Source organism: Loxodonta africana, chromosome 6 (assembly GCF_030014295.1).
Source record: "Loxodonta africana isolate mLoxAfr1 chromosome 6, mLoxAfr1.hap2, whole genome shotgun sequence".
NCBI classification, from domain to species: domain Eukaryota; kingdom Metazoa; phylum Chordata; class Mammalia; order Proboscidea; family Elephantidae; genus Loxodonta; species Loxodonta africana.
Window position 1 is genome coordinate 23,350,503 of NC_087347.1, and position 12,313 is coordinate 23,362,815.

Sequence of the window (12,313 nt, forward strand, 5' to 3'; positions counted from 1 at the left end):
AAACTCGAAGAATGTAATCAATGTCACTGAATTGTACATGTAGAAATTGTTGAATTGGTGTATGTTCTGCTGTGTATATTCTCAACACAACAAAAATAAATTATTTAAGAAAGTAAAACAAATGAATCTTAATAAGGCTCTCTGCCTTTCAGCGCCTCTTCAGCCGAAGACCTGATGTACATAAGCTGATAAATTTCTTAAGTTCTAGGTTTTAGTTTCCCTACTTTACCAGACAGTAGTATTCATAATATGGAGAAATAATTGATTTGTGAAGACTAAATAAAATAATACACAGAAAGTCTTGAGAATGATTATGGCATAAGGAAACTCTCAAGACATGTCAGTTATTATCAGGCTGAACCATATGAACCATTCGACTGCTCCAAAACCACAAAAGCACCAGTTTTAAGCTGTCCGAGCCAGTATGTTATTTGATTTGTTCTTATGTGCGTATATTACTTTGATAAAATAATTTCTAATACATGCACAGGAGTAAAGGAATATGTCCAAATATTAACAATGATTATGTCTGGATGGGAATATAAAATGTCCTAGTCTCTACTAAACGTTCTTCTACGTTTTTTTTTTTTTTTAATTTTTCTCATGGCGTGAGTCATCTTTTTTTTCAAAAATTTTATTTTGAAAAAGAAATAAAGTTGCCTCTACTAAGGGGAAAAAACTAACCGAAGCTCTGCAGAAAAAATCCACTTATACAAGAATATTCTCATCTTGAAAACGATTTCATTAAATATTCATGAGCAACCTGCATCAGAAAAACATTGTGAAAACCGTTAAAAGTTATTTACTTGTGTTACATAATGACCAATAATAAGAAATAATTTTAAATACTTAACTTGTCTGTGTATCCTTCCCATTCTCCTCGAAGAAGTTTTAATTCCTCCCTCCCCAGGAAACCGTTTCTGTATCATTACTGAGTAGTCTCCTTATTGTAACTATCGAACTTAGTCTTGAGAAGGAAAATGGATTCAGAAGCAAACAAAACATTAGCACACTTTTTCTTCTGATTCTTAGAGGCTTTATTTCTGTGTTGTATTTTAAATCCCCAATCAGTGCTACCCCCTGAACATAACGATGTAAGTGTGACATTCTTCTGATTTTTAAAAGTCCAGTTCTAAGAGGTCTTGTCTCCTAGAGTTTCTTCGGATGGTGCTGAAAGACCAATTCCAGGCACCTTTGCAGAATTTTGCTGCTCCACACTGCTTTTAAAAAGTATTACTTGGAGGTAAAAATAATATTAATAGTTGAATTGGTGGATGTTTTGCTGTGTATATTCTCAACAACAAAATAAATAAAAGAAGTTTCCCTCTTCATGAAAACAAATAATAAAGTATCAATTGCAGGAAACTACGTTTTCTTGTTTCAAATCAAATTCATTACTGGACCCACTTCTTGCCTAAAGAAGGCAAATAAATTTTGGCAAGTATCCATTTGAAACAAATATTTCCCTGTTATGAATATTTCATAGGGGTTTTCATGCTTGAGAACAAAATAAGCACAATACTTTGTATAGTTACAAACTGAAAACCATGGAGATAATCCACCCTAAAAGTAGCGCAATAGTGTTCATGAAAGTCCAAGAATCTAGTAGGATCCATTCAAGTAAATGTTACGATACCCTCCCCCAAAGTTTTCCAGATTAAAGGAGACTAAAGAGAGATATGGCAACTAAATACAGCATGTGGATTTCTTTGCCACAAAGGGTATTTAGTGGAACAATTGCTGAAATCTGAATAAGGTCTATGGATTAGGTAATAGTACATCATCAGTGTTATTCTCCCGATTTGGATAATTATACTGTGGCTATATAAGAGGTTGTCATTGATTTTAGGAAATACATACTGAAGTCTTTAGAGGTAAAGGGACATCATGTCTCCAACTTACAGAGAGTCCAGAAAATACTAATACATTTATTTATACGATATATATTGATTTAGGAAATAACACTGGAATCATCGTTCCCTGTCCTTGAGTGTAGAGAACATAACCCAGCAGGAGTTAGGCTCAGAAGAACTCATAATGACTCACAAGGACACATTAATTGGGCCCTGAGATATAAAGACGATAGACTAATCTTAGAAAATATCTTTTAGGGAACCTTTTACATAAGCCAGAACACACAAGACTTTCCACTCTTATCTTTTTCTTATTAACATGTAGTGAACAGAAATGTGTTGGACCAGTGAAGACCCTCCTGACTGTCCTTACTGAAACCTGTACCAACGATTGTTAAGAAAGACAATTCAGAAGGTAAGATGAAGGTTTCTAGCCAATCTGTGAAAAGGTGACGCTTTCGATGGTTTTGCCCGTTTGCAATGTTAACATGTCCTGATGACTCTGCAACCTTCCTTGGACTCGGGCAGACATGGCTGTGGCAGCACGCTTGTCCGTTTTCCCCCTTGTCTATTCTGTAATATTCTCTGGACTGGAGCAGACATGGCTGTGGCAGCACGCTTGTCCGTTTTCCCAGTCTTGCTTACTCTATAATATTTCCTGGGATTCCGGCAGACATTAGCTCTGGCAGCATGCTTGTCTGCTTCTCAACTTTTGTCTTTTTGCTTTTTCGCTTTACTAAATTTTGTGATATTTTTTCCCCTACAACAATATGCAGATACTGCCTCATAGGGTTTCTAAGGGGCGGCTGGTGGATTTGAACTGCCGACTTTTTGGTTATTAGTTGTAGCTCTTAACCACTGTGCCATCAGGGCTCTGATAATAATATGTTTGTTTATATAATATATACGCAGATATGGAGCCTTGGTTGCAAAGTGGTTAAGTGCTGGGCTGCTAACCAGGAGGTCTGCAGTTAGAATGCCCCAGCTGCTCCGCAGGAGAAAGACGTGGCAGTCTGCTTCCACAAAGATTTACAGCCTTGGAAATCCTATGGGGGCAGTTCTGTTGTGTCCTATAGGGTCCCTAGGAGTCGGAATCAAGGTGATGGCAACCGGTTTGGTTTTTTATATTATTCATATGTATTCATTATACATATATATGAAGACAGAGAGAATGACAAAGGAAACATAGCAAAATGTTACATTTGGGAAATCTAGATGAAGGAATATAGGATTTGTAATACTTTAAACGGAAACCCTGGTGGCGTAGTGGTTAAGTGCTATGGCTGCTAACTAAGAGGTCGGCAGTTCAAATTCACCAGGCGCTCCTTGGAAACTCTATGGGGCAGTTCTACTCTGTGCTGTACAGTAGCTGTGGGTCAGAATCGACTGGACGGCAGTGGGTTTTTTTTTTTTTTAAATACTTTAAACTTTTCTGTAATTATTATTTCTGAAATTATTTCAAAATAAAAAGTTACCCGAAAATGTTAATAGCGCTCCCTATGACCTGATGGCAAGGATCTGGAGCAACCAAAATGTTTCATACACTGCTAGTGGGAATATAAAATCGTCAACCACTTTGGAAGAAGTTTGGCAGTTCCTTAAAAAGTTAAGCATGCATACTGCCTTATGATCCAGCCACTCCACTCCTAGGTTCACCCAAGAAAAATGAAAGCATACGTCCACACAAAGACTTGTAAGTGAAAGTTCACAGCAGTATTACTCAGAACAGTTACAACCCAAATATCCATCAACAAATTGATCTATACGATGTAATACTACTTAGAAACAAAAAGCAAGGAACTATTGATATACCAGCAAGGGCTGCTAACCAAAAGGTTGGCAGTTCAAATCTACCAGGCACTCCTTGGAAACTCCGTGGGGCTGTTCTAGTCTGTCCTATAGGGTCACTATGAGTTGGCATCAACCTGATGGCAATGGTTTTTTGTTGTTATTGTCGTTATTGATATACCAAGGAAATAATTATGCTGCATAAAAGAAGCCAAACAAAAATGAGTACATACCATGACTCTCCACTAATATAAAACTCTAACCCTTTGCCAACATGTTGATTCTGACTCATAACAACCCTACAGGACAGAGTGGAACTGCCCCATAGGGTTTCCAAGGCTGTAATCTGTAAGATGGCGTAGTGGTTAAGTGCTACAGTTGCTAACCACAGGGTCGGCAGTTCAAATCTGCCAGGCGCTCCTCAGAAACTCTATGGGGCAGTTCTACTCTGTCCTATAGGGTCACTATGAGTCGGAATCGACTCGACGGCACTGGTTTTTTTGTTTTGGGGAATCTGTAAGAAGCAGACTGCTACATCTTTCTCCCCCGGAGCAGCTGGTGGGTTTGAATCACCAATCGTTTGGTTAGCAGCCAAGCACTTAACTGGGCCACCAGGGCTCCTTATATACATAAAACTCCAGGAAATGTAAAATAATCCGTAGTGACAGAAAGCAGATCAGTGATTGCTTGAGGATGGGGGTGAGCAGGAATTACAGAGAAATCTTTGGAAATGATAGGTATGTGCACTATCCGGATTTGTGATGATGCTTCTTGGACATGCATTTATCTTTTACCAAATTGTATACTTCAAATATGAGCAACATATTGTATGTCAGATTTACCTAAATAAAACTGTTGAAATATATACCTAAGCCCGTTCAGTAAAAGATCATGGTCCTACCACTTATTCACATGTGGTCTTAGGTAAGATACTCAAACTTCTGAGCTTCAGTTTTCTCACCTAAGACACAAGTAATAATAATCCCTGGCACATGGGGTAGGTAGATGAGGTTTAATATACGTCAGCTCTGTTTTTTAGATTTCAACTTTTCAGTTAGCAGCTTGGTGGTATACAAGTTTCTAACATTTTTTTTTTTCCATCTTAAAATTGGGTGACCGGTAGTTAACATTTATCTCAAAGAAACAGTGTTTGATTTCAAAGAACGTTTTGCTATTTTTGAGTACATCCCAAGTGCTAACAGCTTAAACTCACCTGGTGGTGGAAAAGAAAACGCATTCCAGGATTTTGATTTTGAGATCTTAAAAAATACAGTAAATAAAATCTCTCGTTACCTTTGGAAGTAGCTGTTTACATCAACTCTTTGCTTGAAAACTGATGATTTAAAGGAAAGAATTAACCATTTATCCTGCCCTCCCTGTAAACATTGCATTCTAGGGTAGCCAAATGGCCCTATAAATGCGAAGGAAAAGTTCTTCCTTAAAGAAATTCCAATAATGATGAAGAATGAAAGACAGAATAAGAAAACCACCATTTTTCCAGTCCCAAGCAAAATGATTAATCCAGGCACTATCATTAACGGAGGCTTTAAACCACTAGCTGAAAGGTCAACAGGACATCTGTTTGCAAGGTGTTCAAGTTACCATCCTGCAGATTACTTCCTGGTTGTAAAGGGAAAAATCACAACTTCAGAAGAAGGGACTAGGGGACCCATACCCGGACCCACTGATCAATCTCGGACACTCCTAACATTATGTACATCCTGATTCAAATCAGCAGCTGGGAAGAAATCTTGCCAGAAAGATCTGTATCTAAATCTAATCAAGCCTTTAGATCCAACTTCCATTTTAGAATACAGGGAACAAGGTAACACAGTAAGGAAACAGGTAGGTAAATTCTGAAGGTGAGACATCCTGGCTCTTTCAAATATCATTAACAAGAAAACAGAGAGGGGAGCATTGTTCTAAATTAAAAAAGACATAAAAACAAACACAACATGCGAGTCTTGTTTAGATCCAGGTTCACCAGTAAAAGTGTATGTCTGGCCACATTCAGGAAATCTGAATACGAACTTGGTTTACATGATTTTAAGGAGTTATTCTTAAGATCGTTAAGTGTGGGAATGGTACTGTGATGACGTAAAAAATAAATAAATAAAACCTTATTTTTAAAATGTGCATACTAAAGTATTTGGAACTGAAACATCACAATGTAACTTACTTGAAAATACTTTAGCAAAATAATAAATCAAACAAATACAGCAAAAGATTAAATCACCGTAAACCTAGGTAATGGTTACACGGGAGTTCATACCCTTCTCTCTACTTCTCTGTATACTGGAAAATTTTTATAATAAAACTATCCAGATGTATGATTATACAAAATAAATGTGCAACTATAACACAAATGTCAGATGCGTGGAAGAAAAATATTTAAATAAATTGTCCATGGAACCATCGTAGTTCGATTCGAATTAAGAATTGTGTATTGAGCACCTGCCAAGTGCAAATCACTAGTCTTCACATTGGGCAACATGTGGCTCCACCACCCACCACTGAGCAGCGTGACCCTGAGCAATTTACTTACCGCTTAGTTCCCTCATTTATACGAGTGCAAGAGCGGTGCTTACCTCAGAGAGTTGTTGTGGGGATTACATGGGAAACTGCGGTGAATAAGCATTTTCTCTTTTGTGTGACAGAAAGAAACTAGACATTGAACAGATATTTACTGAAAGCCTTCGTGAATCAAGCACGTATTAGGTATTGCCCTCTGTGAGCACAAGACTTTCTCAAACCACCACCAAACCAAACCCATTGTGAAGCAATTCCGAGTCATGGTGACCTCATGTATGATAGAGTAGAATTGCCCCATATGGTTTTCTTGGCTATAATTGTTACAGAGGCAGATTGCCAGGCCTTTCTTCTGTGGTACCGCTGGATTCAAACCTTCAGGTTACCAGTCAAGTACAAACAGTTTGCACCACCTACCTGTTGCCATCGAGTTGATGCTGACTCGTAGTGACCCTATAGGACAGAGCAGAACTGCCCCCTCGAGTTTCCAAGCTATAAATCTTTACGGAAGCAGACTGCAGCATCTTTCTCCCCCGGAGTGGCTGGTCGGTTCTAACTGCCAACTGCTTAACTGCTATGCCACCAGGACTCCTTCCGCCCCATGTAGGGAACCTCCAAATAACCATGTACACAAACAAAAACCCACCCCCATAGCCATTGAGTCAATTCCGACTCAGTGACACTACAGAATGGAGTAGAACTACCTCACAGGGTTTCCAAGGCCGTAAATCTTTAGGGAAGCAAGGACTGCCACATCTCTCTCCCACAGAGCAGCTGGTGGGTTCAAACTTCCAACCTTTCAGTTAGCAGCCCAGCGCTTAACCACTGCACCACCAAGGCTCCTCCAAATAACCACAGGCATACAGAAATACAAGTGGTGATAAGCGGCATGAAAGAAAAGTACATTAGGCTATCAGAGATGTGCTGAATGATCAGTCAGGATATCCAGCTCCAAGTTCAAGCTATAACATGGTCAACATAGTGGTTAAAAGCAGGAGCTGCAGGCAGACTACTTGGGTTTGCATCCAGCTCCTCCACTCCTTAACGAGCCACGCGACTTTGAACATTTACTTCACCTCTTAGTTCCCTCATCTGTAACATGAATGCAGGGGCGGCACCTATCTCATCCGGTTGTTGTGGGAATTGTTTTGTCATTAGCTGCCATCAAGTTGGTCCCAACTCATAGTGGCCCCATGCACGAGTTGGACTGCTGTGATCCATATGGTTTTCATTGGCTGATTTTCAAAAGTAGATTGCCAGGCCTTCCTTCCTAGTCTGAGCCTGGAGGTTCTACTAAAACCTGTTTGGCATCACAGCAACAAACAAGCCTCCACTGACAGGTGGTGGCTGTGCTTGTGGTGCACTGGCTGGGAACAACATGGGTTAACAAGTGTGTCTGGTTTAGAACAGCACCTGGCATATGCCAAGCCCTCGTAATTGTTATTTGTTATCATTTCTGTGTCTCTTTGGCCCAGAGCAAAATGGAGTGTAATCCCACAAAATGATTAATCCAGACAAGATCATTAATGGAGACCTAAAAAAAAAAAAAATTTTTTTTTTTTTTTTAACCCGCTAGTTAAAAGGCCAACAGGGACATCTGTTTGTAGGGTATTCAAATTACCACCCTGCAGATTATTTCCTGGTTTTAAGGAGAAAAGCACAACTTTAGTGTGATTATATTCCATTTTGCTGCGGGCCAAAGACACACAAAGATAATAACAAAAAACACTTACCGAAGGGTTGGTATGTGCCAGGTGCTGTACTAAACATTCTAAACAAAATCTTAGCTCATTAAGTCCTTTCCATGTGGCCCGTGAGGACAATGAGCTAATACTTTGAATTTCTTTTACCGAAGGGTTGGTACGTGCCAGGTGCTGTACTAAACATTCTAAACAAAATATTAGCTCATTAAGTCCTCACGGGCCACATGGAAAGGACTTAATGAGCTAATATTTTGAATTTCTTTTCTCAGTAAAGCCTAGCGCACACTGGTCACTGGGAGAGATCTTCAACAACAACAACAAAAAGCTCTGATGCAAGGGCTCCTTTCTGAAACCGATGAATTAGAAATTCTGGGGGAAAAGCCTGAGCATCCATATTTCTTATCAGCTCCTCAAGTGATTTTTACTGTGCAGCTATGATTGAGAATCACTGATCTAGTTAATGCAAAATGTCAAACCATTTTAAAAGTGGAAACTCTTCAGTGCACGGAGGTTTGTTTTGATTTGTTTTAATCATTGCATTTGCCTCACTGGAACCAACACCACACGACCCACGGTCTCATGGCAGGTGAATGACCTCAGCCTTCAGGAGAGTTTCAGCTCCCATAGAAAAAAAAAAAAACAAACAGAAAGGGATCCCAATAATTGATCTCTCCCTCCACCCCACACCCATTTACTCCAACCAAGAGTAGAACAAGCATGCGGAAAAAAGGGCTCAGATAAGGCTTCCTGACCCATCTGGCCAAGGCCAGACCACATAAGGTTAACGTCTCATGTGTAGTGATTGGCTCCTGTGCGTTTTTCTACAGTGGATTTAATTTGGGATCAGGCTGGAACACACTCCTGGGCCAAATTATTTCCACACAGGAGCCACCTGTAATGGATTGAATTGTGTCCCCCTATTTTTTTAAAAATGTGTGTCAACGTGGTTACGCCATGTGTGGTTGTCCTCCATTTTGTGATTTTCCTGTTATAAATCATGATCTCTGCCAGTGGTTAAAAGGATTAGGGTGGGATTGTAACACCATCGTTACCCAGGTCTCATCCCTGATCCAGTGTAAAGGGAGTTTCCCTGGGGTGTGGCCTGCACCACCTTTTATCTCTCAAGAGTGTGTCCTTTGGACCTGGGGTCCCTGCTCCTGAGAAGCTCCTCAACCAGGGGAAGATTGACGACAAGGACCTTCCTCCACAGCCGACAGAGAGAAAGCCATCCCCTGGAGCCGATGCCCTGAATCTGGACTTGTAACCTACCAGACTGTGAGAAAATGAATTTCTCTTTGTTAAAGCCATCCACTTATGGTTATTTCTGTTATGGCAACACTAGATGACTAAGATACCACCCAATCCGTTCTGTTGCTCGGGGCTTCCAAACCAGTTCGTTCTGGTTCGACTCACTCTTGAAAATTTGCCTTTCTACCCCAGATATTTTAACAAGACTCCCAGGTGATTCTTGATCTATACATAAGAATCACCTGGGGATCGTGTTAAAATGTAGTCTGATTCAGTATATCTGGGGCAGAATCGCAAATTCTCAGCCAGGGATGGAGCCTGAAAGAAGCAGTTAAATGCCTTGGTTTTGCTGCAGCTTTCTTATCTTTCAGCATCCAGGAGACCTTACACACGGAAAACAAACACAGCTGCTTGCCATCAAGGTGGAGAGAGAAGGAATTAGATTTTAAATACTTGAGCTTTATTTTTCCATTTCCCAACTTAAAGAAGAGAAACGAGTTTACCAACTTTTAGAGGCTAAAGTGCAATGTCCTACGGCTAGATTGGGACGTGGCTACCTCGGGTATATACATTCGTTAAAACTCATCGAGAATAAGAGTACTTAAAATAAGTATACTTATAACCTGTACGTTTTATTGTTGGTAAAGTATACCTCAAAAAAAAAAAAAAATCAGGACAGGGAAAAATAAAGTTGGTAAACAGTCGTTTGCTACGAGGTTCACCAAAAGCCAAAGAGGAGAGGTCCAAGTTAGCTCCAAACGCCGTTTGACCTCCTGCTCGGGCTGACAAGGGAGCAAGGGCAGCGCGGTTCTGAGCGGGTCTTCGGAGCTCCACTCACACGGCGTTTCGCCTGGATGTTCCGTGGCCTGGAGTGCGCGGACCCCTTACCCAGCAGCATGAAGGACAGGACCCACTCCAGCACCGCCGCGGTCTGCAGCCGTCGCGCCAGCGGGACGTTGAGCGGCGCAAAATCGATCTTTATGGCCCGGCCCTGGCGAGGACTGCGCAGATCGTATCGCCTGGAACCCTGGTTGCTCCGCGGCCCGCGGGGTAAGTGCGCGGCCGGATCCCGCCCTGCGCTGGGTAGTCGAGGGCCTAAGAGGAGGAGAAGGCTGCCTAGGGCCAGGCGGGGGCTTGACTTCGCCTTGGGTGGGAGGGCGCTCCCGGGCTGAGGCTGGCGGTTGCCAATCACAGGCGCCAAATGCAGCCGCTGACCCCGAGCGCCCGTGCCCCGGAGCACCTGGCGCGCCCAGGGCGCATTGGCCGGCACCCCCGGGCACAGGCGAGAATGCGCCCGGTGGGGCACAGGAGACTGGGAAAGGGGTCACCTGGCGGCCGGCCCGAACCTGGCAGCGCAGGCTCTTACCTCCTCGCTGGTGACCTGGTATCTCCACAGGGATCTGACCATGGTTCAACCGATGCGTCTCCGTGCACTTGACTTCAGCATTCGCCCTTAAACCCACTGCTTCCTTCGAACTTCCTGCAGCTGGGGATGGCTGGTGCTCCAAAGAAGGCGCAGGTCTTAGCCTCTCCGGAATAGCCTCTCCGGAATAGTCTCTCCCAGCGTAGGGTACTCATCTGTTTATTGGTCTGTGTCCGAACACCACCTCCAAGCTACAAGATAGTGGGGACCTGGCCTCCTCACTCTTATGTCCCCAGATCCATACCCAGGCCCTGGAAGCCTTTCACTTATTCATTCATTCAACAGACACTTATTGAGCACCTACCATGTGGTGGGCACCATTCTGGGCACTGGTGATACAATGGGCCTGGAGTCATCCATGGTCTCTGCTCTCAGAGAGCACAGGTTATGGGGAGAGAGACAGAAGCCAAATAACCACACAGTTGGGTGTATAATTACAAAGTGAGGTCCTACAATGAATGAATGGAAAAAAGTTCTAGGACCTAAACTGGAGGGTCAGGGAAGTCTCCGAAGAACTGACCCTGACTTGAGCTATCATGATAAATGTACTCAACAGAAAGGAGTCGCTGAGTGGTACAAATGGTTAACGTGCTCTGCTGCTAACGGAAAGGTTGGAGGTTCGAGGCCATCCAGAGGCACCTCAGAAGAAAGGCCTGGTGATCTACTTCCAAAAAACCAGCCACTGAAAACCCTACAGAGCACAGTTCTTCTCTGACACACGCGAGGTCCCCATGAGAGGGACGCACCCAATAGAAGTTAACCTAGGGGATCATCCAGGCAAAGGGAAACACAAGTCACAAGCCTCGTGGCAGAAACTCAAAGACCAGCAGGGAGGAAGCTCAGGGAACGTGGAGGAGATTGAAGTGAGATGAGGCAAAAATGGTGGGCAAAGGCTGGATCCTACAGGGCCTTGCAGGCTGTATTTCGGGTTTGAGTCTTCACACCAAGAGCAATAAAAGCCTGTGAAGAGTTTCAATTATGATGTGTTAAATGGATGCATGGATTCTAAATAGTGCCTAATCCTTCTGGGAAAAAACACAAAAACCAAACCAACTGCTGTGGAGTGGATTCCGACTCATGGCGACCCGACGTGTGTCACAGCAGAACTGTGCTCCATCAGGATTTCAATGGCTGTGACTTTTCGGTCAGGCCTTTCTTCCGAGGCACCTCTAGGTGGATTTGAAATGCCAACCTTTAACCTTTCTGTTAATAGCTGAGTGATTAACCATCCAGGGACAACCAGTCTTTGTGGGCATCCACTATGTTTTCTTTATAAATATTAATTACTGTAGAGTTGAGAAACCTCAGCGGCTGGTGGCTGTTGAGTCATTGCTCAAGGGGATTTGGAAGAGGGCAAGACCTCCTAGCCCCATGCTCCTTTCTCCTTCAATATTTTAATATGGAAAATTTTGGATAAAAAAAATACCAAGGCCAGCTACTCAGGGGAGTTTCTTGTGACTTCTTGTACACAAAACTTGTGGGGTTTCTTTCCTAGTTGAGGAACCACTTTCTTCAGTCCTTTTCGAATTTTTTCCTGAGCCTTCTCCCCGCAGTAGGTGGGGCACCGTGAGTACCCAGTGCAGAGCCCATCACAGGCTGTATCTCATCAACGGCAGCCCCATGAAGTAAGCCTTAACTCCAGTCGAGCAACTAAAAGCACTCAGGGTTCAAAGTCACACAGCTGATAAGCAACAGAGTAGAGAAGATTCAAATACAGTTTGGCCTAAAACTTGGGAGAGGTGATTCATTGCTTCATCAATTGAATCAAA

At 42.5% G+C, this 12,313-nt stretch overlaps 1 protein-coding gene across 1 annotated transcript in view; it reads right to left on the minus strand.

Moving 5' to 3' along the window:
* Nucleotides 1-12,313, minus strand: part of MOGAT1 (monoacylglycerol O-acyltransferase 1) — a 43,180-nt gene that overhangs the window by 26,377 nt on the left and 4,490 nt on the right. Inside the window, 1 exon segment of the mRNA XM_003405882.4 lies at nucleotides 10,010-10,433. Coding sequence (XP_003405930.4) covers nucleotides 10,010-10,433 — 424 coding nt within the window.